The 24,319-nt window shown below is 36.5% G+C and overlaps 1 protein-coding gene across 2 annotated transcripts in view; it reads left to right on the plus strand.

The window, feature by feature from the left end:
* Positions 1-24,319, plus strand: part of jak1.L (Janus kinase 1 (a protein tyrosine kinase) L homeolog) — a 67,634-nt gene that overhangs the window by 40,657 nt on the left and 2,658 nt on the right. For both annotated transcript variants that reach the window (XM_018258230.2, XM_018258231.2), the window contains exons 9-22: positions 736-859; positions 3,509-3,698; positions 6,714-6,820; positions 9,826-9,975; positions 10,083-10,170; positions 11,099-11,226; positions 14,170-14,305; positions 15,936-16,087; positions 17,345-17,495; positions 18,203-18,297; positions 19,258-19,447; positions 20,062-20,186; positions 21,293-21,465; positions 23,135-23,252. In XM_018258230.2, the coding sequence (XP_018113719.1) occupies positions 736-859; positions 3,509-3,698; positions 6,714-6,820; positions 9,826-9,975; positions 10,083-10,170; positions 11,099-11,226; positions 14,170-14,305; positions 15,936-16,087; positions 17,345-17,495; positions 18,203-18,297; positions 19,258-19,447; positions 20,062-20,186; positions 21,293-21,465; positions 23,135-23,252 (1,927 nt within the window). The remainder of the gene's footprint in view (positions 1-735; positions 860-3,508; positions 3,699-6,713; positions 6,821-9,825; positions 9,976-10,082; positions 10,171-11,098; positions 11,227-14,169; positions 14,306-15,935; positions 16,088-17,344; positions 17,496-18,202; positions 18,298-19,257; positions 19,448-20,061; positions 20,187-21,292; positions 21,466-23,134; positions 23,253-24,319) is intronic.

The following is a 24,319-nucleotide window of genomic DNA, read 5'->3' on the forward strand; positions in this document are numbered from 1 at the left end:
TATATTTGAATTTACTGTTTTCAATTACTGTCACAATTTGGTGTACCTTGCAGGGCTCTCGGTTGCTTTTATTCATCTAATATATTGCTCATGATGGCACTCCACTGTTCTTTGTGTTTACATACATAATGATTTTCAAAACAACTACAAAATACATTATAGCAAAACAGCTACAATGTACTTTGTAGGTTATACCTACATGTGCAGTTGTTTACTGCATGGTCTTGTTTACCTGTATTGATCAATATTTGTAGTAGGGATGCACCAAATCGAGGATCGAGTTCAGTATTTGGCTAGTAACTCACTTTTAGCAGATTTAGAATTTGGCCAATGTCTTTAGCTGACTAAATCCAAACACTTAACATCTGTAATGCTCAGGACAACTGAATGCAACAAACTTTTGTTTTAAATGTATGTCATTTTCCAATTTTCCGGAAATTCCAATGGGGGTTCAGATTTGGTTCAATATGCAGCCAAATTCTTTTGTGGATGATTCGGTATTTGGACAAATCTGTGGATTTGGCTCATCCCTAATTTGTAAGTAATTTGATGTATGATGTACATATGGTTTTGTTGTAAAGGTCTGTGAAAAAGTTGCTGCTTTATAAATATGTATTATCCTAATAATATGTGGAAGATAAACCCTTATAAAGAGAGTATCTATGAATAGGCCTCAAAGTTACAAAAAAAATATTTTTATTTGTATTACAAATTGGTTTCCCATTATGTTTTTAGCACAGAGTATGCAATAAACAAATTACGGCAAGAAGGAAATGATGAGGGAATGTATGTCTTGAGATGGAGCTGTACAGATTTTAACAATATACTTATGACGGTGGCATGCAGTAAAATGTCTCAGGTAACTTTTTCTTCTCCTTTGAAATTTTTGATATTGTTGTCCATGATGATGCTAAATTATCAATCATTCTTTCTAGTTAAGCTAGGGGCACACGAGGAATAGGGAATGCTTTGTTTTATTTATGGAAAGGAGGGTTCCATAGAACCTTGCTCATTTCTTTAATGAAAAAATCGATCTCATTAGGCTGAGCATACCGTCCGACAACAATCTCAGACCAACGTGCAGTCCACTCACATCTACTTTGCACTCCTTCACCCCTGCAACTCTAGATGAAGTCAGCAAACTTCTAGCCAGCTCAAAACCCACCACCTGCTCCCTTGACCCCATACCCTCTCGCCTTCTCCACCCAATCTCTGATACACTCTCTCCTGCACTTACCCACCTATTCAATCTTTCACTCTCTACTGGTACCTTTCCATCATTATACAAACAAGCACTAATCACTCCTATCCTCAAAAAACCTTCCCTTGATCCCAGCTCTCCCACTAACTATCGACCGGTCTCCCTTCTTCCATTCGCCTCCAAATTACTAGAAAGGCTTGTTTATAAACGCCTGATCCAGCATCTCACTCACAACTCCCTCCTCGACCCCTTGCAATCTGGCTTCCGCCCATCACACTCGACTGAAACTGCCCTCACCAAAGTAACCAATGATCTTCTATTGGCAAAGTCTAAAGGTCATTATTCCACTCTAATCCTTCTAGATCTCTCTGCAGCCTTTGACACAGTTGACCACACACTCCTCCTTGACATTCTACACTCATCTGGCATTCGGGACACTGCTCTTTCATGGTTTACATCTTATCTGTCTGACCGTTCCTTTAAAGTTTCCTTCTCTAACTCTACTTCTACTACTTTCCCACTCTCTGTTGGAGTTCCTCAAGGCTCTGTTCTTGGCCCCCTGCTGTTCTCGCTCTATACAACTTCACTAGGAAAACTCATCCAGTCATTTGGACTTCAGTATCACCTTTATGCTGATGACACCCAACTCTACTTGTCTACTCCTGATCTTTCTAATTTTGTCCTTTCCCAAGTCACAGACTGTCTCTCTGCTGTCTCCTCCTGGATGTCACAGCGCCACCTGAAACTGAACCTTTCTAAAACAGAACTCATTATATTTCCTCCAAGATCTTCCCGTCCCTCAGATATCACTCACCGTAAACAACACCACCTTTCATTCCACCACACAGGCACGCTGCCTAGGAGTTATTTTAGACTCTCATCTGTCTTTTTCACCACACATTCAAACACTTGCAAAATCTTGCCGTATTCAACTGCGCAACATTGCTCGAATACGACCCTATCTCAGTTCAGAATCAACTAAAACACTGATTCAGTCTCTCATCATCTCCCGCCTTGATTACTGCAACTTACTCCTCACAGGTATTCCAACAAGTCACCTTTCACAACTCCAATCTGTTCTAAACGCGGCCGCTAGACTCATTCATCTAGCTCGCCGCTCAACATCAGCTGCTCCCATATGTATGTCCCTTCACTGGCTCCCAATCTCTTCTAGAATCAAATTCAAATTACTTACACTCACATTCAAGGCCCTTAATAATGAAACCCCTCCCTATATTTCATCTCTAATCTCCAAATACACTCCTTCACGAAACCTACGCTCTGCTTCTGATCTTCGCCTCACTTCTCCTCTGGTCACTTCTGCCCATTCTCGTCTACAAGACTTCTCTCGGGCTTCTGCTTTTCTCTGGAACTCTCTGCCACAAGCTGTCAGACTTTCTCCTTCCTTCCAAACTTTCAAGCGCTCCTTAAAGACCCATCTGTTTAAAGAGGCCTATTCGATGTACCTTAATTAATCATTGCTGTATCAAAAATGACAAAGTGTTTATATAATCCTAATGTCTCAATTGTACCCTAACCTTTTAGTTTGTAAACCCTATTGTACTCTGTAATCCTTGTCTGTTATCCACCATTTATTCCCTGTTTGCTATAACTGCAGTAAAGCACTGCGTATCTTGACAGCGCTATATAAATAAATGATGATGATGATGATAGATGTGGGTCCTAGCTGAGTATGCTGGTGTTTTGAGACCCTGTAACAATACTTCAGTGGGCTTCATCACATACTACCCATCTTTTATCTGCTGCTACTGTATACGATGTCAGCATTGCCAAGTCACACGCAAGTTCCATAGGGGAAACACTTCTGAGAATCTCTGATAACTTTATTTGCATAATTGAATGTTGGGCTTTGCATAGCATTTTATTACTCAAGTAGCACTGTGCAATATGTTGGCGCTCTAAAAATACATGTTAATAATAATAATAATAATAATAATAATAATAATGCTTACCAGGGTATTATCCATAGAAATGTAAAAAATACTATAATAGCAAATGATAAGATCTGTAATTTCCTTACGTCAAGTAGATAAATCAGAGCTAATGGTAGATGTGTTGCTTTGTTAACTACACTGGTGCAATCTGGCAGCTACATTAGTAGATCAACTACAAGGCATAGTAAAACCATTTTTATTCTGATGATGGAGTTTATGCCAACTCCTACAATATCTTATTTTAGTATGTCTACATCAAAACAGTGAATAACTGTGAACCTACCTGTAGATTTTTAAGACAATTTTACACATCTAAGAGCCTTTCTTGTTTCTCTCAATTTCTCTCAAACAGTATGAGTCCAAATGTTTGAAACAGTACAAAAACTTTCAGATTGAAGTTAAAAAAGAGAGGTACTCTTTACTTGGTCCCGATCGAGGCTTTGACTCGCTGAAAGATTTGATGAAGCATTTGAAAGGACAAGTGCTCAAGACAGATGATGTCAGCTTTACATTAAAAAAATGCTGTCCACCAAAACCAAGAGGTAAGGTATTAATGACCCCCAAACCTACAAATATCTACAAATATCTGAGTGTTCCAAAATTAGATTAGTTATTTTAGTTATTTTGTTGGTTGGATGATTGGTTTAACTTGGGTTTTTTTAGCCATATTTTACTACCAGAGCTATTGTAGCTTGTCCTATCCTATTACTACCTGAAATCCCTATAGTTTCATTTAAAAATCAATTTTCCCAGGAAAATGCACCACATAGCAATTCTGAGTGCTGGAAATTCCCAGAAGCCAAACGAAACCAATTGTGACTTATAATGCATTTGACAGATAATGAGTTTGTCAGATATTAATAGATGTGCGCCCCTTCCTTGCTTTATTTCTCTGAAAACTAGTCTAGCAAATGATGTGGCTTCAAAAAGTTGACATCTCACAGATTCTGTCTTTTTACAGCTTACTTTCATAACCAGTGACAGTCACGTTATTATGTCATTATTTTCTTCTTTACAGTAATACATTGGATAATAAACAAAAATATGCAGCTCATCTGCAGACAGTAGATGTCAATTTGCATATGTTAACATACAGTCACATTTATGTCAATGCAAATAACTAAACATGTTTGTGCAGCACAGATTACAGTGACAGAGCTTGCTTCTTCAAACTGGCCAATCAGGGGATAGCTAGGGTACCGTGAAAATGTGCATGTGATGTCAGGCCACCTAATATTCTACAATAGTCCAAGTGACATATGCTGTTGCATACAAGGGCGTCTGGCCAAAAGTTCATCTCATCTTTGCAGGGGTATGCCAACAACAATTATAATAGACCATAATCATTTGTATGGCTTTTCTAAACAATTTCTGTTCAATAGCAGAGGATTAGAAGTATCAAAGTTTATGTATTACCCCAGTAAATCAGTTTTACCTCTTGCTTTCTCTCTCTTTGTTTTCAAGCTGGAAACAAATTGAATAAAACAGTATCTGGCTTTCTTGTTTTATACTGGATTAGTTGCCTGAAGAGACAAATCAGTATCCCATTAGAAAGCAAGCTGAATGTAGCAATCTGGCTCCAAATTAAAACAAAAACAGTTGTACAATTGTATTATCTGCTCACTTTTTAATGGCACTTATATGTCGCAATCCCAGATTTGTACAATCCTAGTTTATTATTAGTTATAATGGTGGGCTCATAATGATTACATATATACTCAACAATGTTATGCTGTTTTAAAAAATCAGTCTCCAAACACCCCAAATCCGACTCCTCAGGCACAATCTCCACACTTCATAAAAAGATTTTAAGTAGAACAGTAAAAAGGAACTGCATGTAATGATGTTTGGAAACAAGAATTCTGATAATATTTAGCTCACAAAACATTATATAAAAACTTAAGTTGTGATTATATAGTGTCAACAGAATTGGGTAAATGCTAATGTTTATTCAACTGTGCTTCAGAAATTGAGGAGAGAAAGGGATGATGCTGAATGTGTGGTACTAGTTTAGTCGTGATGATTCTTGTCCAAAATCTATACTTTATGAATACAATTGCAGAGACTTGCTTCATTATAGATCCTTCTCAACTAGCAGAAAAAAATAAATAAATAAATAAAAAATTTTGTGCTGTAAAATGAGAAAATGACAAACTTAACCGGAGAGAAGCATGCACAATATTTAAAGTTAAATTATTTATTAACTTAATGACCAGATGACTGGAAGGTTTGTTTGCTGGACAGGTGGTTGTATATATATTGATCATATGTTGTCTGAATACTGCTTTGTCATCTTACCAACATAATAGTGAGGTGATGTCGCTATTTAGCTGTAAGAGATATACAGGTATGGGACCTGTTATCCAGAATTTTCAGGACCTGGGGTTTTTCTGGATTAGGGATCTTTCTGTAATTTTGATCTCCATACTGCTAAAAATCACCACCAGATAGGAAGCCAATAAGGATTAATTATATTTTAGTTATGATCAAGTATAAGGTATTGTTTTATTATTACAGGAGAACAAGGGCTAGGCTTAGGGAACTGTCAGAAACCATTAAAAATCATGAAAATTCTGCATATTTTTTAATTGTTGTATATTGCAAAGTTTCTTGAAATTATGCTTTCCCTATAGTCCAGCATTAAACTAGAGTCGTGCAATAAAAAAATCACTGACTGATATTATTAAAGGAGAAGGAAAGTCTAAAATAAAATAATGCTGTAATTATTGGCCATAAGATGTATATACTTTTACCAGCAGGCATTTCTTCATTCAGTTTCTCATTATTTCTTGAGCTGTAATCCTTTTTCATATAAATGGCAAGCTGCACAGAAACGGATATCTTTGCTGCAGTCCATAAATCACTCAAATCAGGGCACACGCATGCGCCATTAGTCTCAGCAGTGCCCTGCACATGCGCACTATGACCTCCTGGCTTCCCTTTGAACGGATGACGTTCGGGTCACGTGATCCAATAGTTTGTTCGTTTGTCATCCCTAACGTCTTTGCCGCCACCTGCATTTACAAACCTGTCAATATGACTGATGTTCCCTGCTGTCGGGTAAGAATGGGAAAGCTTTGAAGCTCCTGCGCTTGCTGGTTTTGATTTACAGTTTGCAGCAAGCGGAGAAGCAGAGGAGTGAAACGATCGTTGTAGAACATATTGTGCTTATTCAAAAAATGTGCACTGTTGTAAGCAATATGAATGTGACGGAAATGGGTCCCTGTTTATGCTGACTCTGTAGATACATACACGCGCTTATTTGGTTATGTCATAGGGTCAAGAAGAGGTGCATGCGCACTAGTGGTGATGCGCAGGGAGGAAGTGATGTGGTGATTTGAAAATGGCGGCGCCAAAGCTTATACTATGGAAAATGTTTGGAATGCAAGTGCACAAATACAGTAATACCATTGCACTTTTCAATGCAGCGTTTCAGGAGGGGGGGTAATGCTGAAGAGAAAGAGGGAGGTTGTTTTTTTTAACTTTCCTTCTCCTTTAACATTATTCTGGTGATCAGATACATACTGATTGTAACTCTTGTTTCTCTTTCCTTTTAGAAATTTCAAACTTGTTGGTTGCAACAAAAAAAGCATTAGAGTGGCAACCAGTCTACCACCTGAGTCAACTGAGTTTCCATAGAATACTGAAAGAAGAAATCACACAAGTAAGTCATGTTCTTTCTTTTTTCATTTCATGCCAGTTCATTTCAATATATATACATACATATACACCGGAAACCATCCAGACAAGCATAAATTAAGCTGATTATACTAGAAAAGCCAGTCAGTTGACAGTACTTGGTAGGATTTACAAGACAGCCTAATTTATATCTGGCCGAGATTAGACATATATCAGTTCAGTTCAATGTCAGCCCATGTATGACTATTTCTTAAAAATGGCTAACAAACTATGGACTGTCTACCTTATTCTCTTGCAAATTGGAGCAAAACCTATGAAAACTTTTGTCTGCATCTTATGGAAGTGCAACATGGATTTTTGAGCCTAGAGTAAACCTTCAAGGACATGTTTTTAGACTACTATCAGCAGGTTTTACGATTTTGATATCCCAGAGGGTCTATGTACTTCTGATGTTCTTCTGTTCACTTCCTGTATTTAGTTAACACTTGGGTTACTGACTGTCAGTTGAGCTAATATCCATTCATTTTTTGAGTTTAAATCCCCTCTAATATCAGCTACTATGTTTCTGTGGAACAAACACTATAAGAACCAACAAGTTAATTCATAATCAGTGTCATGTTATGATAAAATTATACCTTTTTGTGTATAGTAGGTGCAGAAATAGAAACTACTTGATCTTGTGGTAGAACTTGATGATGCACTCCACCTGACTTCCCTGCTTGATCTCAAAGCAGCACCCACGCATCTTTAAAAAAACATGAACTACACAAAGAATTTATGGTAGAGCCTGTAGTGTAGATGAATTGAAACTACAGTGCAGAGACACAGTCATTTGTACACACTAATTTTAAGATGGAGCAGACAGGGTAGTGGTAGGCGTTGTTTTACAACAGCTGGAGTATTTCCCTATTATAGAGCGTGTAGTCTGCTAAGCAAATGACTAACATGATTGCTTATTTGTGTTCTTTAAAACACAGCTAAGGTGATGTACACCAATTCAGCAAGCCTACTTGACAGGCTGACGTATGCGGCTGATTCACTCAGTTCTGTGCTTGACTAACTACAGCTTTTAGTAATTCTCTCATTTACAAGTACATACTCAAAACAGTAATAATCTCAACTGTAACATCATAAGATTCTGGTAACTATTGAATGCCATTGGTTGCTCTTTTAGAGTTTTTTGGCAGACAGTTTGTGTGCAGGAGCAAGGCAATGCAGTGTGTGTGCAGAATGAAGCTAATCCTGCTGTGCATTAATGTACCTATCAAGTGGGCCTTGAAAACATGCATTAGGGTATTGCCACACGCGGACATTAGTCGCTGAAAATAAGTCTTTGCTACCGCAGGCAATTGATCTCCTGCAAATGCTTTTCCACTTGCAGTAATGTAAATGGCTGGTGGGAAAATGTGTCTTTTTGTTTTCCCGAAGTCGACCGAAGTTGCCTCACAAGGATTTATAACTGGTGACTAATCAACTCATGGTGCCAGTACCCATGAATTGACAATTAGTCCATTTGTCAAACTGACCGTTTTCTTCAAGTAGGTGGTGATTTTTTTTTATTTTAAAAAGGTGAAATGTATTTAAATATGTGTGCCTGTACACAAAATAACTCATTACAAATACACGCAAGGCACCAAACAGAGAAAAGCTAAACTGTAAAACTACAGAGCTCTGAAATCAATGTAAAGTGCAAAGCAATATACAGTGCAGTTTACTAGATCTGTGCAGCATTGACATGATCATGTACAAAAGTACAAAACCTTTTTTTGTGTGTAAATAAATATGTGTAGAATCTTATTGTAATTAGCCTTTTTTGCTTTAATAAAAGCAGATATCTTGTATCACACTCTCACCTTAATTACATTTAGGGAAATATTTATGAAAATGTTGAATGCCTAATAATTTCCTCGTTCTCCAACCATAAAACATCAATGGACATATTTTGTAACTTGGATTTTGACCATTTAAACTGCAGCATGCTTGTATGTTGGCTTCAGACTAATGAACATAAATTATTGCTTTCTTGCTATGAGTTAAGGCACTAAGGCAAATGTTTGGCAATGTAAGCAGAATGGTATCATGGGATTTTGGTCTAGAAGAGAGAATGTTTACAGAGAGGGAAATGTTCTTGTGATAAATGTAATTTGGGAAACAAAAATAAAAACATATTTCAACACTTTAAAGGGATACTGTCATGGGAAAACATGTTTTTACAAAAAACATCGGTTAATAGTGCTTCTCTAGCAGACTTCTGCACTGAAACCCGTTTTTCAAAACAGCAAACAGATTGTTTTATATATAATTTTGAAATCTGACATGGGGCTAGACATATCTGTTTTCCATGTGCCCCCCAGTCATGCGACTTGTGCTTTAGTGACTCTTTACTGCTGTTCTGCAAGTTGGAGTGATATCAACCCCTCCCTCCCTTCCCCCCAGCAGCCGATAAACAGAACAATGGGAGTGTATTACGATAATGGCTCCCTGACACCTGCAATGCTAAAAATGCTCCCAGGCCCCACCTAGTGGTAGATATGAGAACAGCACTCAATAATAAAATCCAAGTCTTGCAAGTCCAAGTCACAACTCTAGTTACATTGAGTAGGAGAAACAATTGCCTGAAAGTAGTTCCATTGGGAAGTGCTGTCTCTTTATGAAAGCATAGGATGAAGAAAAAAAGTCCTGTGATGGCTGCCTACACACCAATTGTATAACAAAAAAGTACATTTATTTGTTCAAAAATAACATTTTAAATGGTAGAATGAATTACGTGCAGTGCACACAGTGTATTTAACATTGTAGCCTGCAATTGTATTTGTGTTTATTATACTATAACTTTAAAAAGTAACATTGATTTTGCCATTTGGTGTTGAGGCACAATACGCAACATCATTAGAAAACCATATATCTGTAGTGGGGCCTGCTAATTATAAGTGAAGTTGCAGGTTAGAAAGCTCTTTTATCAAGAATATTGCCTTGTTTATAACCTGAAATCTTGATTTAATCTGACAAAGGTGCATTGTATTTTTTTAGCTGGAACATTTGGGTAGAGGAACTAGGACCCAAATCTATGCTGGAAAACTTAACTACAAAGATGACAATGATAGTGAGAACTATTCTACAGAAAAAGAAATAAAAGTGATACTAAAAGTGCTGGATCCAAGTCATAGAGACATCTCTTTGGTATGTGTTTTGGTTACTCTTTAGTATATAATATCCAAGTAAACACCAGTTGTAGGTCCATTCTTACCATTTTTAATTTACCATTTTGCCTCTGCTTCTCCTGTTAGGCTTTTTTTGAGACTGCAAGTATGATGAGGCAAGTTTCACACAAGCACATTGTATTGCTTCACGGTGTATGTGTCAGGGATGTCGAAAGTAAGTCAAAAGGACAATGTTTTATTCTTTATGTTATGGTAACGGGGAAAAAAATCTGTAATGCAAGAATATAATGCACAACCCAACATTCTCTCGCAAGAATTGAAGAATATATGCTCAAAACTAACAGCATCATACATTGCTTTATCGACACTGTTCAAAAACATTTTGATGGTCTATGATTGTGAATTAAAGAAACGGTATTAGAGGGTGCTTTTGTAATATTCACCAAACATAATGCCATTACTGCTTAATGCTTGGGGTGGTAATATTATATCTCCAAAATGTTGTTTGGCTTATTTACAGCAAGTGTACACAAGAGCAAAAAGAGTAATAAATTATCCACCAAATTAAATTGTTTGCCTTTGGTCAGGCAAACTTTGTGACTTATCTCAAAAAATGCACACTTAAAGGAGAAAAAAAGCTACCAAGGTACTTTACTGTCATTGGGTTAGCCACAATAGTGCAATAGCTAGAATGCTATATTTATTCTGTTGAATGCTTTACCATACCTGAGTAAACGGCTCTAGAAGCTCTCTGTTTAGGATACAGCAGCCATATTACCTTTGTAACATAACTTCCTGCCTGAGTCTCTCCGTGCTCACTCATAGCTCTAACTCAGATTACAGCAGGGAGGGGGAGAGGAGCAAATTGAGCATGCTCAAGCCTGTGCCCTGGCTGATTAAGCTGAAAGAAGGAAGCCCATGTGTACATAATAGAAGGAAAGAAATGCAGTGTTTCTTTTGACAAAGGACTCAGAGCAGCGTTACTTTGAGGGTTTACTGGTGTATTTGTAGAACTTTCTGATAAAATCTTACTTAGTTTTAACTTAAGATCCAACATAGAAGTCAAAGATAATAGGAAACATTTTCTGTTCTTGTTCTGTGAAAATGCTATCCTTTTGAAACTGTGTTTATTATTGTTACAGATATTATGGTTGAAGAATTTGTGGACTTTGGCCCCCTTGATCTGTTCATGCATCGTAAAAGTGATGTTCTGACAACACCATGGAAATTTAAAGTTGCCAAGCAACTCTCTAGTGCCCTTAGCTACTTGGTAAGCATGTTTTCTAAAGCAGAACAGATCTATGATGTATTTCCAGACAGGGACAGATCTATGATGTATTTTCCAACAGGGACCTATTGCAACCTTATTGGAATAAGAGCTACAGAATTCTGCACTTTTGCTACTTTTGGTCGTAATGCTAGGACTAGGCATGTAGGCTTCCTGTGGCTTCAGCCTCCACTGAGAGTCCTATAATAAATGCTAGCAGTAACAATGAGTGTCCCATTTACATTTTGAGTCAATGGACAGACCTGTATAAAAAAACATATAAGCAAATAGCACCATAATCATTTATAATAAAGTCACTTTGAGCTTTCCAATAGTAATATTCTAGGAGCTCTTATATTGGCCTAAATTGTGCTCACATTGTTCCTCATTGTGGCTTTGATAAACAAACGATTATTACACTAACTTTGCAATGTGGCTTTGTAAACAAAGTGCTTTATTCTGAGAAAAACACAAACACAGTCTTGGCTTGGGGGGTGTGGCCTCTCAGTCAGAAAGAAATGACAGGAAATAAAACCTGTAGTGAGCTACATAATTCTAATTAGTTGTGAATATTTCTAGGCACACCCTTCCACCAGTAAGCTTCAGATATTATGGTTAAAGGCTTGTTTATAAACACAAGTAAAATGGATGCCGAAATGTACACCTTTTAGTGCTGTTGGCAAATGTAACAAGTGTGCCTATGTACAAGACTTACCACCTCGTGATGAGAATTGTCAAGCTGCACAGTACAGAGCACATGGGAAACTTAGATTTTATCATTTGCATCTACATTAATGAACAACGCTCATGTTAGGGTACACATAGTTTAAAGGGTGACATAAATGATGCTGGATTTTGTGGAGGAAAATACTCATTGGTTGGAAAACTTGGGGGTTTGCGATTGTTTTTGCAGCTTGCACATATCACTACTATCTTTCATCTGGTTAAGCTATACGGTTTTGCTGGAATTCAAACCAGAAATCTCTGTTTCTGGTTGTCCATTTTTTCTTAACTATTCAGCTAGATAGGCGCATATTTAGCCTCCATCTTGTTGGCATCTTCCCTCTTGCAGCATTTAGTGCTTTCTTTTGTATAAAGTTGCCACTCATAGTAAGATCTAATCATAGAATTTCCAGTTTGACTACAAGTGGGATAGGTAACTATAAAAACTAGATTTATTGGTATAGGAATTCTGCAGTTGTTTGAACAACAATTCAACTATTTAGATTTTCCAAAAATCTGTGTAATTGAGTAATAGGTTTTCTTATTAGGCCAGATGTACAGTAGTGGTCTAGATTGGGCACAAATTACCATATTGGCCAACATCTGCTGATATTAGGATAGAATTAGTTTAGGTCAGTGAAAGGGTATTTAACAGTTATTATTGACTAAAACAAGGAATATATAATAGGGATGCACCGAATCCAGGATTCGGTTTGGGATTTTGCCAAGTTTTGGCCTTTTTCAGCAGGATTTGGATTCGGCCAAATCACAGTCCCTGTCAGAACTGAATCCGAATCCCAATAAATTACATGACTTTTCAGTCATCACACAAACCAGAAAGTTTTTTTCTCTTTCCCTCTCATTTCCCTAATTTGCATATGCAAATTAAAGGTTCGGATTCATTTTGATATTTGGCCAAATCTTTCACAAAGGATTCAGCCGAAACCTAAAATAGTGGATTCGGTGCCTCCCTACTATTTAATAGCTCAATAAAACCGTAAGTCTGTAAGTTCATGTAGTCGTATATGCCTGGCGTTGTTTAATTATGCTTCCCTTTAACATTGATGTGGAATGTGGTTACTGTTCTAATAATTGCTTACTCTTCATCTTTCTTCACAGACATGAGTAATAGTAAGCAATTAAAGCATCAGGCAAAGAAAATCAATGCAACTATTAATTTTCATTGTGTTGCTGCTGACATCCAATAGTTATTGTGCATGTGTGCCAAATTGCACTGTTGAATTACAGATGAAATGATGCAACCTCAATTAGCATCTGTTCATTAGCAAGACCATCCATTTTCTTTTTTTATTACTGATGAGTGCTGTAGAGGGAGCTGCCTGGTTTAATGTATAAACAGCAACAATGGTCATGGCTAGGTAACCTTGTGTGCCCTGCTAACCGTATCACCTGCCAGCCTTTGGACAATAAGAAGCAACACTGAAGGTCTCCTTGCTTGACATTTTCCAGATTTAGGAATTAATGTAGGGATTATATTTTGTCAGTCATAATGTTAAAATGATCAAAGACACACTAAGCAAGGCCACAGAGTGCACTTACATGTTCTTGTAAGAAGAATTAGACCTATAGCCATGGCGGCTGTATATAGGCTGCTTTATATATTTGTGCCACCCCCTTGACCTGCTTTGACACAAGAAGTGCAGAACAGTTAAAGGTGGGAGGCATCAGGGCTGAACCAGTAACACCTATGTCCATGAAAATTTTAGGAGCTAAAGTGGGATTTCTTTCCAGTATTACTTATTTGCCATAAAAAGTCCAAGAAAGCCCTGCTATATATGTTCAATTGATCTTGCTTTTAAAAAAAGAACACATTTTTAAACAGATGGAATCACCTTTGTATTTTCTAAAGATGTGTCCCTCCTGTGAAGGTTATGCAAAGCAACTACTTCTGACTTTTTATGTCCTCTTTTGTTTATTTTTCACAACATCTGCAGTTGAATACTTCCCAACACTAGATGATACTGCAATAGCTCTTTTTAAAGTATTTCTTAACATAATGATCCTGGGATCATGTATGGTTCTCAAATATGTATGGTTCTCTAATATGTATGGATCGCTAATGGTTTAATTTGTTATATCATAGCCTTGCTCCTATTTTAGCTACAAATTGCACATGACTTGAAATCTTTAAACCTGAGTTTTGCTATTTGATTACATTAAATAAATGTAATAATTGCATAATGTTTGCTTTTTCTTTAACAGGAAGATAAAGATTTAGTGCATGGAAATGTCTGCACTAAAAATATTTTACTGGCCAGAGAAGGAATTGACAATGATTGTGGTCCATTCATAAAGCTTAGTGATCCTGGAATACCAATTACTGTGTTAACAAGACAAGGTAAGGTATTCTTGTACAGTAAAACAGTAGAAGCAATTACGTGGTGAAGTGTTGTCCAAAGCAATCATTTCCAGTGCTTATTTGACTCAGATCCTCGAGTGGGATAAACCAAAAGTGTAGTTATTTTTATCTCTAGTTTTAGTGCTGCCTTGGTAGGATTCTCTACCAAGTTGTATATATGATATTTGGCCAAATGTTTCTGGACACATTTTAGATAGCAGTAGCCCAACATTCTGGGGTCCGTTTACTAAAGTGCACACAAAATATAGACAAATTTGTTGCCGAATATGTTTTCGCCAGTTTACTAACCAGCGGTAAATATAAATTTGCGAGTATGTTTTCGCCAGTTAAAATAATGCTATATACACATTAATGCCTGGTTTACTAAACAGCGAAATGTACGAAAGACAAAATTAACGCCAGATTATTCGCACAATTTTACCGCCATCTATATAGTGGCGCTAATTTATTTTTTCGCCAGAAAATTCTCAAGGGGACAGAAAATAATGTTTTACCCATCATTCTGTTCCTGTTGCCATTCGGGACAGGAGAAGAGAGAAGTGACAGGATAATCAAAGATGTTTTGGATTATTCTTTTGTCTGCTGCTACAGCAGCTTTTTCAAATGAAAGACGATTTATTATGGCTAGGAGGGACCAAAGGCTTTGTCAGCCTAGATTAAACTACATTTATATGATACACACAGATTTATTGGTAAAACTTGTTTGTGAATTTTATTTATATGATTCTATTGGCAGGGGCTAAGTCTTGTGACTGGATGTATTGAAATGTGGATTTATATGATGTATACATGTTTCATTGGGTGAAATCTGTTTAATGTGTTGTTTATAATATCTATAAAGTTTAGCAGTTTTGAAGATACATATTTGTCCATGAATCATGCCATAATAAACACCTTAAACAACACTATTTTATAGCATAAATATTCACAAACTTAATTTCTTGCCAGAAAATTCGCAACTCGCTAAAGTTACCACTAATGTAAGCTGGTTCATTAACGTAGTTACCGCAAGTGACCTTAATGACTTCTGAGGGCATCGCTTTTTAGTAAATTTAGCTGCTGGGAATATTCTGGTGGAAAAATATTCACATTGAAACATGCGGAAACTTTAAAAAGTCAAATTTACTGCACTTTAGTAAACAGACCCCATGTCTAAAATGACATGTCCTCAGTTGGAACACTCACTATTGAGTTGCCAACTGTCTCTTGAATAAACTCAGCATAATATGTATTGTTTTGTTTTTTTTGGGTCAAAAAACCCATGTGCAATGGCAAGCATCATCTGTAGTGGGGTAAATTATATCTCTGTTGGACTCAAGTACATTTGCTCTTAACTCCACTCAAAATTTTTAAACATAATTAAAGAAATTGTAATTCTAAACAACTTTGTAAAATGTATAAATTAAGAATATCTGTGGTTTTAAAGGGCAGGGAAAGACTAAAATGCTGAGGGGGCAGCCAGTTTGTTAGGCAACCCCCACAATGACCAATAATCTCTACTCTAAATCAGGGAAGGATCTGCTAATTTGGCAATTTTGCCAATCAATTACATCAACATGTATACCCAGCTGTGGTATATGCATTCAAATGGTGGTTATGTTTCCTTTAGAGCGGGTAGAGCGCATTCCATGGATTGCTCCTGAATGTGTTGAGGATTCCAGAGTATTAAGTGTTGCTGCCGACAAATGGAGCTTTGGAACCACATTATGGGAAATCTGTTACAATGGAGAAGTGCCTCTCAAAGACCGAACCCTAGCAGAGGTAATATCACGACCAGAATATTGAAAGTCCTTCATCGTGCAGTGAAAAGTCATGTATGGGATCTGTTATCCAGAAATCTGCAAAATGCAGGAATGCTATTTGTCATAAAGTCCCATTTAAGCAATTTTGTTTTCTAATTTTCTTCTGTAATAATTAAACTGTGATCATGCAATTGTTTTTTTTAATGATTAAATATTTTTAATAGCTGTAAGGAAGTATGAAAATACCCCTTAGGCCCCAAGTATTGCAGACAGAAGGTGTCATACATGCACTATAACATACAGTCAAATATCACGTTTTAAGTTTTCCTGCATTTTACACAGTTTTTTTGCTGTCCCACTAATTAATTATGGATTTCTATAGTTGCTTTTCCAAGATTTTAAAGGACAAGGCAGTCCCCGTATACAACATTTCACCAATTGGTTGACCCCCATTGTCACTTATTAAACGCTAACTTTGTCTTAATGTATTAAATATCTGATTAGTAAAACTTGCAATCACTTTCTTGATTGCGGCTGCTATATTCAATCCAACAACTTCACAAATATGACCACTTAACACATCAGCACATGCACAGACTTTAGCCCGCCTGCTTACCTTGACTACGTGATGTGTTCTTTTATGTGCATTCATGTTTCCCGGCTGGCATTTTGTGAGCAGTATTGTGGTCTAGATCTAACTTCTATACTGCATAATTATGAGAAATGTACATTATAGAAGTAGATTTTTTTTCAAATAATTGATTTTGCTACTAAAAACTGCTGTCAGAATGAGCAAAATCCTCAGAGCTACTGACTTGAGACAAAGTAGGCTTATACTTTGAGACAATAAGTTTATAGGGTTTTTTAAACAGTGCCACTCCCAAATAAGGTAGCAGCTAACTGGCCCATGGATGAATCCAAAACAGCAGCCTGCTGACTGATATCTGGCAAGTTTTAAATTCTGAAAGTACGAGGATCTCATTGACGTGTGGATGCAGCCCCCTCCCAATCTGCATCACTAAACAAGCAGATCTTTCTTTGTATGACCATGACCCATTTTAGTCTTCACTTGTATGCTCTGAAACACAAATGTTAAGATATGCAGTTACACAATTAACTTGGTGACTCTGAAATTCTTTGCTAACATCCACGCAATGTTAGTTTTATTTCAAGACACAACTTTTTTGCAGGTCATTCCAATCAGGAACCCCTCAATGATTAATTTCTTCAGAATGTAATTGTGATTATATATTTATTTATTTATTTATGTTTACAGAAAGAAAGATTCTACGGAGGATGCTTCATGTTAGTGGCACCTTCATGCAAAGAGTTAGCAGATCTAATAAATCATTGCATGAATTATGACCCCAACAGAAGACCGTTTTTTAGAGCAATCATGAGAGAAATCAACAAGCTGGAAGAGCAAAGTAAGAATCTTCTTTATGCCGACATGAGCTCTCATTTGTTATGAATAACCTGATTGTTACAGTTAAAAATGGTGCAAACACTTTATATTGCATGGCTGATATTCTGTGCAGATATTCATGTTAAGGCTAAGAGCTAAGGCTGAGCAGCAATCTAGTAGACTGGAATATGAATAGCAGCAGGCCTGAATCGATTAATAATATTAGAAAAAGTAGCAATAACAATACAATTGTTATTTTTGTTATAGTATTTTGGCTGCCAGGGTCATTGACCCTATTTAAAACTAAAAAAAAAGGCAGAAGAGGAAGGTAAACAAATAAACTATATTAAAAAATAAAGTTAAACCAAGTTAAAAGGTGTTTTGAGTTAACTTAGAATTGATCTGCCCCCTTAGGATAGGGCTAGAGGGTACAGAAATCAGTCTGCAGAAATCAGTCTGCCGAAATCCACAGATTGATTTCAGCCCCGACCGCTAGCCAAATCTCTAGCTACAGACTTAGCCGATTTCATTTTATGGCAGAAAATAGGCTGGCCATTAGGCAGGCACCGTAAATGAGGCAATAAACTGGCGGCTAGGTTTATGGGCACCAAATTGGCAGATTTTATCAACCCATGTAAGACCAGCTTTAACTGTGTTTTATAAAAGTTAATTAGAAAGGGGAAAACTAATAAAACATGTTTTTCGTAATTATTCCTCTTTTAATATTAGATCCAGACATTGTCTCTGAAAAAACACCATCTGCGGAAGTGGATCCAACTTTATTTGAGAAAAGATTCTTGAAGAGAGTAAGAGATCTAGGAGAGGTAGGTTGGTCTGCAGCATTCACCTCTCGTGCCACCTTTTCTACTTCACTTGTTTGTTGGACTGTTTATCCTGTGATGACAATTTAATTGCTTAGAAAGAATAGCCCCATTCCCTACATGTCTACCAGTATACTTTTTGTTTAAAAATGTGGACTCACAATGAATACTCTTTTGTTGGACACAGAAAATGTGTAGATTGTCTGTAAGATATTTGTACCCTGCACACACAAATATTCATTATTTGGCCTAGTAAATCAGATCCACAGCCTACAGCCTAGGTGAGGAAACATGGTCGTTCTAAGTGGACAGATTCAATTGTGGTTCATTGCAGTTTTATTGTCCAAATCCAAAGAACTGTCAATCACAACTCCTTATTTCTCCATCTTCCTTACCTATGTAAGTCCGTTTTGTCAGAAACTAACTCTTGACAGAAAATGGGCAATGGGGTGAGAGTGTAGGACTCCCAGAATGGTACTCCTTGGTCTTTTCCATCTTTTTTTTGTAATATATTCAGCCAGTATCATCATTTCACGAGTCTAACCTGTGGCTGTCAGGAAGATATAGAAAACTACTCCCAGCATGGCAAAGTAAAGTTGTACTATAGGGCCATAGAGTATTTAAAGGGAACATATACCTTATGTATAACAATGTAAAATGACTCAGTGTGTTCTTCTGAGAAGGTTACTCTCTACATTTTTACATGTCCATGTAGCAATAAATTCAAAGAAAATCCATAATACATTTACTGGAAGTCATGTGGAGCAATGTTCGTTGTTTCTCTGGGTGCTACAAACTGATCAGGCTTTTGGCAAATAGCCATATTTATACACAAATTAATATTGACAGGTTGCTTAAAAATTTAGGAAATTCCAATAAAAAAAGAGTGTTTAACATGTTCTTGGAGTGTTCTCTTAAATGAATGACTTTGAAACCTAACCTTTTATATTCATCATGTTACAGGGCCATTTTGGAAAAGTTGAATTATGTAGGTATGACCCAGAAGGCGACAACACGGGGGAACTGGTTGCTGTTAAATCGCTAAAGCCTGGCACAGGGGGCAGTCGCATTGCTGATCTGAAAAAGGAAATTGAAATCCTGAGAAATCTGTATCATGAGAATATTGTGAAATACAAAGGAATTTGTGAAGATGGTACTTGATACTCTTTTTTTTTTTTTTTTTTGTACACTGATTTATTTGCTTTTAAATATTTTTGCCACATTAAAGGCAATATATAATTTACTGATCTTTCACAAGCATTGTGTGTTCATCCAGCCTAGCTGTCAGATTAACAAGTAGGTTAATTTCTTGACCCCTAATATTATTGATTGAGTCATGGAGAGCTTTATCATTTACTGGTGATTTTAAATCACACACATGGGTATTACAGAGACACCCAAAGAGTATTTTCTGTATCTGTCCTGCATTGCAACCATGGAAGAATTTCATTAATATAATTTGTGCTAAAATGGGAAGTCGCATTATATTAAAGCATTTAAATCAAGAGATAAATCCTGCAGGTTAGATGGTTGTGATCATCCTTGTCACCTGTCACATTTCTGTTTCCCTGTCATTTTCTTAGAACATGACTTTTACATCACTTGTTAGTATGACTTTAAACATTATTGCCACTATTTTTACTAAGGCTTTACATCCTACAGCCTCAATTACTTAGCTGTGATGGACCTTTGAAATGCTGATGTTGTTCTGGGCATATATATGTCTATGTGATGTCCTTATACTGTACAACCATTTTTTCTCTTCAGGAGACAGTGGAATAAAACTTATAATGGAATATCTCCCATCAGGGAGTCTAAAGGAGTACCTGACTAGAAATGTGAACAAAATCAATCTGAAACAGCAGTTGAAATATGCAACACAAATATGCAAGGTAAAGCCTAATATTCCAATTCTGTAAATCTCTTATCCTATGGGCTGAGATACAAAAACAATTCCCAGTTCTGGTTATAGGTGGGTCTCCATGATCCCTCTAAATACAATAAAAACACTTCCTACAATAGACATTATTTACAATAAGATAAATGATTCTAATTCAATTTGTGGGTCACCAGGCTGATTCTCACCACAAATATGGGTTGAAAGAGAATAAGGTTAAAGGGATTGTTCACCTTTAAATTAACTTTTAGTATGATGTAGAGTGATATTTTGAGACAATTTGCAATTGGTTTTCATTTTTCTATTAGTTATTTAGCTTTTTATTCAGCAGCTCTTTCATTTGCATTTTACAAAATCTCGTAGCTAGGGTCTAAATTACCCTAGAAACCATGCATTGCTTTGAATAAGACACTGAAATATGAATAGAAGAGGACCTGAGTAGAAAGATGAGTAATAAAAAGTAGCAAAAACAATGAATTTGTATACTTACTGGCCATTTGTTTTGCACAGTGACCCCCATTTGAAAGCTGAAGAAAGCAAATATTTGAAAAACAAATGAAATAATAATAATAAAAATAATAATTAAGACCAGCTGAAAAGTTGCTTAGAATTGGCCATTCTGTAACATAATTAAAGTTAATTTAAAGGTGACCCTTTAAAGGAGAAGGAAAGTCCAGATACATTTTAGGCATAATTTACATTTTCACAAAGATAATTTGTTACTCACAGTGCTGCTCTACTACTAAGTGAAGTAAGATTCACATTATTCAGGAACAAACCTGGGGTTCAGTTTAGGCACAAGGCACGGCACCAATATTTTATAGAGAAAATAAAACATTTTTCCTCTTTCTCAATCTTAAAGGCCAACTAAACTCTTTGCTTCACTCATTTTTCTACATTGTACAAAGTACGATGTCCTATTCTAAAATGCAATTAAAAAAAGATCTAAAATTTACCATGACTGATTTAATTTTTAATAAAATACTTTGTAAAACGAATGGGTTCATGAACCAGGGAACATTACACAGTACACAATGTATTCTCTCTGATAAACCATGTATTACTTAGTTGTTAAGTCATTTTCAACTTTCTCTCCCCTAGGGCATGGACTATTTGGGCTCACGTCAGTATGTCCATCGAGATTTGGCTGCAAGGAATGTCCTTGTTGAAAACGAACAAATAATCAAAATTGGAGATTTTGGTTTGACCAAAACTATTGAAACCGATAAGGAATATTATACTGTCAAAGATGACCAGGATAGTCCTGTTTTCTGGTACCTCATTTCTTAATTTTTAACACAGTACAGGTATGGGACCTGTTATCCAGAATGCTCGCAACCTGGGGTTTTCTGGATAACGGATCTTTCCATAATTTGGATCTTCATACCTTAAGTCTACTATAAAATCATGTAAACATTAAATAAACTGAATAGATTGGCTTTGCTTCCAAAAAGAATTAAGTCACCTAGAAAATTATGTAAACATTAAATAAACCCAAGAAGCTGTAATCCAATAAGGATTAATTATATCTTAGTTTGGATCAAGTACAATGTATTGTTTTATTATTACAGAGCAAAAAGAAATAATTTTTATGGATCCCATTATCTTAGAAATTATTTTAGCAACATTATGGAAGCTGTGTCCAATCTGCAGTGCAGTTAGGGTGCAAATATAAGCAAATATTTATTTAATCTGGCTGAGAATGATCATATATCAGTGTTAAAGATGAAAACTACTATCCTGGTCAAGATAAAAAAGAATTATCAGATTTATTATTAAATCCCATCTACTAATAATTTATCTGCAGTCATTTACTATGATCCTCCTCTTCTATTGGCAGGTATTTAGTACAATAAATATCAATATATCTGGCTCTTCCAAGAACATTTTTTTGCAGGCATGTCAAGTCCATACTTCTCATAAACGGAACATCACTGAATTCCAGTTCAACAAATGTAAAATAAACATAAAATTCAGCCTTTTTTTATAGATTAATTGAATTGATGACACTTGTGCTCAACTAGCATAGTTAGTAATACATAATAATACATGTATTGGATCCGTTATCCGGAAACCCATTATCCCGAAAGCTACAAATTAAAGGAGAACTAAACCCTTAATGAAAAAAAAACCCTGCCCCCCTACCGTACATAGACCCTCCCTGCTTCCTCCCCAGCCTAGCTGCTACCCCTGGTAAATGCCCCTAACTCTTTACTTACCCCTTGGTGCAGATTCAGGGCATTGGAGTTCACGGGCGCCATCTTCCTGGCACTTCGGTAATCTTCAGGTCTTTTTCCTTCACTTCAGCATTTTCTGTGACTTTCGGCGCATGCGCAGTTGTCGAGAAATGTAAGATTGCTTCAATTGCGCATGCACCGCTCTCATTCTGAAGATTACCAAAAGTAGAAGATGCCGCCAGTGAACTCCGATGCCCTGAATCTGAAGGGGTAAGTAAAGGGTTAGGGGCATTTAGCAGGTATGGCATCCTCGACTGGGGGGGAACAGGGAGGGAGCTATGCAAAGTTGGGGGGTAGGGTTTTTTTTTTAATTAAGTGTTGAATTCTCCTTTAATTAAAGGCTGTCTCCCATAGACTCCATTATAATCAAATAATCCAATTTTTTGTAAATGATTTCCTTTTCTCTGAAATAATAAAACAGTACCTTGTACTTGATCCCAACTAAGATATAATTAATTATTTTTCGAAGCAAAGCCAACCTATTCAGTTTATTTAATGTTTACATGATTTTATTGTAGACTTATGGTATGAAGATATAAATTATGGAAATATCCGTTATCCGGAAAACCCCAGGTCCCGAGCATTCTGGATAACAGGCCCCATACCTGTAATAATAATAATATTGCACAGCTATAATCTATTATTGTGCGTGATATACCAATTAGAATGTTGTGCTATTTGTGTGACTGTAATTCTCTTGCTCTAGGTATGCTCCAGAATGTTTGCTGCACTGCAAGTTTTACATTGCCTCTGATGTGTGGTCATTTGGAGTAACCTTGTACGAACTGCTGACATACTGCAATTCAGAATACAGTCCTATGACGGTAATGCTATTGTACATATACATACTGTGCTGTGTATCTTCATAGAGATTTCACCATTCCCAAGTGTGGTCACTTTATTCAAGTTTTTCCAATGTATAATCTTAATTCGTAAAATTAATTTTAGGATATTCCGCTATAAGGGGTGGTTCACCTTTACGTTAACTCTTAGTATGTTATAGAATGACCCATTTAAGCAACTTAATTTGGTCTTCATTATTTGTTTTTCATCATTTTTTTTTTTTTTAGTATTTGGCTTCTTCTCCTGACTATTTCTAGCTTTCAAATGGGGGGTCACTGACCCCCATTTAAAAACAAATGCTTTCTAAGGCTACACGTGTATTGTTATTGCGACTTTTGATTATTCATCTTTCTATTCAGGCCTCTCCTATTTATATTCCAGTCTCTTAATCAAATCATTGCATGGTTACTAGGGTAATTTGGACCCTACCAACCGGATTGATGAAATTGCAAACTGGAGAGCTGCTGAATAAAAAGCTAAATAACTCAAAAACCACAAATAATAAAAAATGAAAACCAATTGCAAATTGTCTCAGAATATCACTCTCTACATCATACTAAACATTAATTTAAAGGTGAACAACCCCTTTAAATGATGTGAATGGCTCAGATTTGCTTTATATCTTGATGAATAGGTTGAACAGGTAGTTTCCAGAGTCCTGGCTTGTGTTCAGTATAGCTGCCTTTTGATATAATCATGGTGCATACCATCACACAGGATACAGGGGCAATCAGTAAGAAGTTCTGTTGGATTGACCTATTCAATTGTCAAAATTTCAGCAGCAGCAGAACTGTTGTGCTTCATAAACACCTGAAACTACTTGGCAAAGCTTATTAAACACTGTCAGCTGCCAGAGTTACTTTTTTACCCCCCTCTTACACGCGTCCCATCTGGTGTTGGTGTTGCAGCGTTGATACGACGCAACATGACTGTCGGATGCAGACGATGCGTGCTGCGGTCGTGTCGCATCAGATGAACGCTGCAACTTCGTCTGACATTTGTATATCTTACCTTATTTCCGTCACATCTGACTTGACGCCTGCATTTT

This window comes from Xenopus laevis, chromosome 4L, assembly GCF_017654675.1.
Source record: "Xenopus laevis strain J_2021 chromosome 4L, Xenopus_laevis_v10.1, whole genome shotgun sequence".
In the NCBI taxonomy this organism is placed as follows: Eukaryota; Metazoa; Chordata; class Amphibia; order Anura; family Pipidae; genus Xenopus; species Xenopus laevis.